At 43.7% G+C, this 6295-nt stretch overlaps 1 protein-coding gene across 1 annotated transcript in view; it reads left to right on the top strand.

Annotated features, from left to right (window-relative positions):
- Positions 1 to 6295, top strand: part of LOC111949550 (ras GTPase-activating protein 2) — a 52635-nt gene that overhangs the window by 23729 nt on the left and 22611 nt on the right. The window contains exons 11-13 of the mRNA XM_070434001.1: positions 133 to 207; positions 341 to 464; positions 1682 to 1788. Coding sequence (XP_070290102.1) covers positions 133 to 207; positions 341 to 464; positions 1682 to 1788 — 306 coding nt within the window. The remainder of the gene's footprint in view (positions 1 to 132; positions 208 to 340; positions 465 to 1681; positions 1789 to 6295) is intronic.

The raw sequence follows: 6295 nt of genomic DNA, 5'->3' as shown, positions 1-6295 counted from the left end.
CCTAAGAAGAAAGCCCTGCTATGAACCACATCGTAGAAGCTCATTCCATAACCTAGGAACAACATGTTTGAAAATGCATTCAAACTCAGCATAACAGCTAAATTCAAAGTTATCTTCTTTTTTTTTTCGTAGATTTGTGAATCCAACAAAACATGTGAGATTGACCCGATCAAACTGAAAGAAGGAGACAACGTTGAGGTCAACAAGGTACAGTATACATTTGTCCAGTGCATCGCAAGCTGTCTATCAGTGTATTGTCTAGTAGTGGGGTGGTATACAGAATGACCTGTTATAATAAGTGTATGTGTTGGTTCACGACGTGCGTGTCCATCTCTCCCAGGAGAACCTGCAGGGGTACGTTCAGAAGGTGTTCTCGTCCATCACCCAGTCCAGCTCCAGCTGTCCCCCGCTCATGTGTGACGTGTTCCGCTCACTGCGTCACATGGCCTCCAAGCGGTTCCCAGGTGAGCGGGGCATCACGCGCATCTTCGTCCTCTCTCCTCACCTTCATCCTACCTCATCCTCAGCAGGATTGCACAATTCCRGAAAGCTTTCCAAAGTTCCTGGGTTTAAAAAAAATCCTATTTGGGGGATTGCTAAACTTTCCGGGAAAGTTTCTGGAGTTTTGCAACCCTATTCCTCAGTCACAGCTCACTCATCAATACTCACTGTGCCTCATCACATTAGAGAGAACGTCCACTAACCACAAATCAAGTTTCTGAGATGTTTTCATACCACAAATATAGGGTTGATTTTGTGTAAGTCCCTTTTTATAAGCATTAGTGTAGAAAGGTCCAGGTCTCTATCCAAAGGAAAAGATGGTAGATTAGATACAGAAATATTATGCCAATCTTTCCCAAGTATTATCTAGTTACTTTTACAGAGTGGTTTTTATAAAGTATCTTCCATCAGTAAGCAGCATGTTGTAGAGACCATGTCCACCATGAGGTAGAGCCAGAAGCCTGACTAAAGTGCAGGAGATTGTCTCATAGTATGTATGACAGAGGCCCTTCAAGTAGAAGCTACTGAATCTGTGAGAAGGTCCTGTTAATGTGTAGTGTTGGAGCTTTGTACGAGTCATGTTCTCATAAACCGCTATGCTCATATGAATTGGCATCTTTTTAATGGTAGGAGGAGCATGACCTGTGTATGTCTGTGTGTGTTTGTAAAAGTGTGTGTACTGTGGACAGCACTGCACAGTCCCAAATCAATTATTGTACCCTTTGTTAATCTGAAAGTAGTGGATGGGTATCAACCCTGATATAGGGTCTTTGCTTACGTCAATCCCGATCCAGTCCTTTCAAATCCACTAGGTGAGTCAATACGGTCCAGGGAACAGATGAGATCAGTCTGGAACTGGGCCTGTCCCAGTTAGCCTGTCTGGGGTCAATGGGTGTATCTGCATTGCTTGCTGTTTGGGGTTTTAGGCTGGGTTTCTGTACAGCACTTTGTGACATCGGCTGATGTAAAAAGGGCTTTATAAATACATTTGATTGATTTGATTAATGGGATAGTTCACCAAATAAAAAAGAATTACATCCTTATTTTCTTACCTTGTGAGCAGTCAAATGGATAAGGACAGGTAGCAAAGCTTTATTTTTATTTGTGCTTCTCCTGTCCCCTCTGTCCTCTACCCCCCCCCCCCCCCCCCTTTTCTCTCCCTTCCTCCTCTCCCCTGCAGATGATCCTCACGTCCAGTATTCGGCAGTCAGCAGCTTCGTGTTCCTGCGCTTCTTCGCCGTCGCCGTTCTCTCGCCACACACCTTCCAGCTCCGCCCACACCATCCTGTGAGTACGCCCATATGCCTATGTTCTTTACATTTGTGTCACATAGGAGGTATCCCAAGTGTTTGCACTTTAGTGTTCACTTAGAAGTGAAAGTGTTTCCCCTATATTTGGGCTCCCGAGTGGCGCAGTGGTCTAAGGCACTGCATCTCAGTGCTTGAGGCGTCACTACAGACACCCTGGTTTGAATCCAGGCTGTATCACAACCGGCCATGATTGGGAGTCCCATTTTGGCCGGTGTAGGCCGTCATTGTAAATAAGAATTTGTTCTTAACTGACTTGCCTAGTTAAATAAAGTTATAAAAAATATATAATAATTTAGAAGCGGGACCTCACTGCTGCTAAATCATTGCCACCACTCCCAAAAATATGATTAGAAAATTWAAAAAATTACTATCTATTTATTCTGAGACCTGCTTTTAAGATGATTGACAAAATCTTGCACTAAGTGCTTTTTCTACTTACCCAGAGTCTGAACTCATGGATACAAATGTTGTCTCAACATGCAGAAGTTGCTAACTAGCATTAGCACAATGACTGGAAGTCTTTGGAACAGCTAGATTTTGTTATTGTGCTAATGCAAGTAAGCATTGACTCACAAAAATACTTTAAACGTACTTCAAACTGCACACAGAGATATAAAAATGGTATCCATAAGTTTGTCTGACTAGGTAAGTTGAAAAAGGGCTTTATTGCCAAAATCCGTTTAAAATCAGTGACAAGTTATAACATTTTTGTAGCAAACCAAGCGAGCAGTGCCCTCGAATGAGAGTCATGAGTGCACAGCCACTGCTTGCTCTTCATCTCTCTTTAGAGCAGTGGCGCGCATCAGTTATATTTTAAGATGGTGTCAACATAATTACATTTTCATGCATTTTGGTGTAAGATGTCCTTTAAAAAAAAAATCTGACAATAAAAAAAGTCAGTTGAACATCCCAAATAATGTACATTTTACAGACGCTCTTATCCAGAGCCACTTACAGTAGTGAGTACACACACACACGCTAGTTAATGCATACATTTTCATATTTAGTTCATAGTGGTCCCCTGTGGGAATTGAACCCATAACCCTGGCATTGCAAGTGCCATGCTCTACCAACTGAGCCACACGGGACCACTTAAACTCTTCCATGAACAAATCGCACCAGCAGTGACCAGAGGCAACAATGAAAAACAAACATTGACATCCAGGAATACTTTTGAACGACCAAGTAACTCCCAAGTAAAGTAGGCTAGGCTACCGACAATGACTAAACCAAGCACGAAACACTAGTCAACTGTAGGCCTAGCCTACCTTAGAACTGAATTGTTAGCCAAGTTGTTCTAATGAATCCCATGTAGCCTATGATATTACTGTGTTGGCCTAATTAGCATTTCACCATGTCATTTATTAGTAAATGTACCTGTACTGTAGCCTAAATGTTCGAATTGGGTCCTACAGGTCATAGGCCTATTTCTTTGTTCAAAATCACAGGACAATCCTTTCACTTAGATTACTGCAGTAAACCCATCCCCTAGCTTTCTGGAGGGATATGTGGTTAAACATGAGCATCGCTCAAAGCATTTCAGACCATTTTAAATGGTAAGAGTCTGTGAATATTACTGCGGAAGTACATGTTCATTGGTCCTTGAAAATAAGGTCAAGAGCATCTATCATGGATGTAGGAAGGTGCGGTGAGGGGCCAGAGGTGTGTTACTACTCTCCTCTAATCTGCCAGCCAGTGGTTGCACACACACAACAAACACTGAGCCACTCCCATAGGGGGCAGTGTTGGACCAGATCTCTCTGTGGGCCAGATCTCTCTGTGGGCCAGGTTAGCCAGGTGTTGTAAAACAGTGGATTTTCCAGACATGTAACACTGTGAGGGAGTGTGGGACAAGGCTCTTAGCTTTAATCTCCCAGGGGAGATGGTGAATATATGGAGCTATCCACAGGTGTCTATCCACGGGCCACTGGCCTCCCACAGAGAGGGGGAGGAATGCAGAAGGAGCCCTGTTCATTATAATGAGGGAGAGAGCCAGAGAGGGGCAGAAGAGACGGAGGGAGAGGGGAGAACCCTGGTCATTATAGTGAGGCCCACCTGGCAGCGTCCAGTACTCTACTCCTTGCCTCAGTGGAGCACAGCCATACACACACACACACACACACACACACACACACACAGGCTAGGCTCCTGGTTTCTCTGCCAGGCTCCTGTAGTTCTTGAAGAGAGGGTGGCTATGTGAAGCTGGGGGCTGCTGCCATAGCAGTATCACACACAYCAGACCTAACAACCTGCACGCATTTTGAGTACCATGTACACAATTTGAGTTCAAAGTATACTGGTATGAAAACTAGAGTTGTGTGTGTGGTACTCCTCTGATCTGCCAGCCAGTGGTTGCGTATGACGTGTTGTTGATGCTGGAGACTATTAGACCTCTGAGGAGATGGAGATTTGCCTTCTATCATACTCAGAAGCTCCTCTACAGATGGAGGTGAAGGGAGCGGTTGGACCCTTTCGTAACGGGTAGAATTCTGTGGCAGGCTGAAACTCTATGGAAACCAGGGCTGACTAGAAAGCATGCAAAGAACCCATTTAGCACAGCAGAACAAAGTAGCAGTGGCTTTAAACGTGAAATGTACATTCACTATAGGCCTACATCATGCCATACATGTTGCATGTACATTTCCAAAATTTGAGGATGTTCCAATGATGGAATGGTGTGTAGGCTACTCCAAACTTCGTATGTTTGTCAAACCATTTTTATGTTTAGTAAAATAAATGTTCCAAAAATAAGATGCCGTCAAAAGCTAAACACGATAAAAATGCTTAGTAATTCATGAACCTCAAATGACATATTTGGAAGGGTAGATTAAATATGTGTTTCTGACTGGATTCCCGGGGACCCTCAGGGAGAGCACACTGTTATTATATCATCAAACCCTTGATTTATTGAGTTAGGAGTGTTCTTACTGGGTTAGAACAAAAATGAGGGTCCCCCTTGATTTGAGAAACTGGATTAGATTCCAAAAATGTTTTGATGCATATTCACATGAGCTGACTGTTTTTACAGTATATTAGAGAATGTGTATAGTCGTGGCCAAAAGTTGAGAATGACACAAATATTAACATTCACAAAGTCTGCTGCCTCAGTTTGTATGATGGCAATTTGCATATACTCCAGAATGTTATGAAGAGTGATCAGATGAATTGCAATTAATTGCAACGTCCCTCTTTGCCATGCAAATGAACTGATTAAAAAAAAAAAAAACATTTCCACTGCATTTCAGCCCTGCCACAAAAGGACGGGCTGACATCATGTCAGTGATTCTCTCGTTAACACAGGTGTGAGTGTTGACAAGGACAAGGCTGGAGATCACTCTGTCATGCTGATTGCGTTCCAATAACAGACTGGAAGCTTCAAAAGGAGGGTGGTGCATGGAATCATTGTTCTTCCTCTGTCAAATATGGTTACCTGCAATGCCGTCATCATTGCTTTGCACAAAAAGTGCTTCACAGGCAAGGATATTACTGTCAGTAAGATTGCACCTAAATCAACCATTTATCGGATCATCAAGAACTTCAAGGAGAGCGGTTCAATTGTTGTGAAGAAGGCTTCAGGGCGCCCAAGAAAGTCCAGCAAGCGCCAGGACCGTCTCCTAAAGTTGATTCAGCTGCGGGATCGGGGCACCACTAGTACAGAGCTTGCTCAGGAATGGCAGCAGGCAGGTGTGAGTGCATCTGCATGTACAGTGAGGTGAAGACTTTTGGAGGATGGCCTGGTGTCAAGAAGGGCAGCAAAGAAGCCACTTTTCTCCAGGAAAAACATCAGGGACAGACTGATATTCTGCAAAAGGTACAGGGATTGGACTGCTGAGGACTGGGGTAAAGTCATTTTCTCTGATGCATCCCCTTTCCGATTGTTTGGGGCATCCGGAAAAAGCTTGTCCAGAGAAGACAAGGTGAGCGCTACCATCAGTCTTTCGTCATGCCAACAGTAAAGCATCCTGAGACCATTCATGTGTGGGGTTGCTTCTCAGTCAAGGGAGTGGGCTCACTCACAATTTTGCCTAAGAACACAGTCATGAATAAAGAATGGTATGAACACATCCTCCGAGAGCAACTTCTCCCAACCATCCAGGAACAGTTTGGTGACGAACAATGCCTTTTCCAGCATGATGAAGCACCTTGCCATAAGGAAAAAGTGATAACTAAGTGGCTCGGGGAACAAAACATCGATATTTTGGGTCCATGGCCAGGAAACTCCCCAGACCTTAATCCCATTAAGAACTTGTGGTCAATCCTCAAGAGGCTGGTGGACAAACAAAACCCCACAAATTCTGACAAACTTCAAGCATTGATTATGCAAGAATGGGCTGCCATCAGTCAGGATGTGGCCCAGAAGTTAATTGACAGCATGCCAGGACGGATTGCAGAGGTCTTGAAAAAGAAGGGTCAACACTGCAAATATTGACTCGTTGCATCAACTTCATGTAATTGTCAATAAAAGCCTTTGACACTTATGAAAT

The sequence above is a fragment of the Salvelinus sp. IW2-2015 genome, linkage group LG22, assembly GCF_002910315.2.
Source record: "Salvelinus sp. IW2-2015 linkage group LG22, ASM291031v2, whole genome shotgun sequence".
NCBI lineage: Eukaryota > Metazoa > Chordata > Actinopteri > Salmoniformes > Salmonidae > Salvelinus > Salvelinus sp. IW2-2015.
The sequence above is the reverse complement of the archived record's forward strand: the minus strand, read 5'-3'. Positions and strand labels throughout refer to the sequence as shown.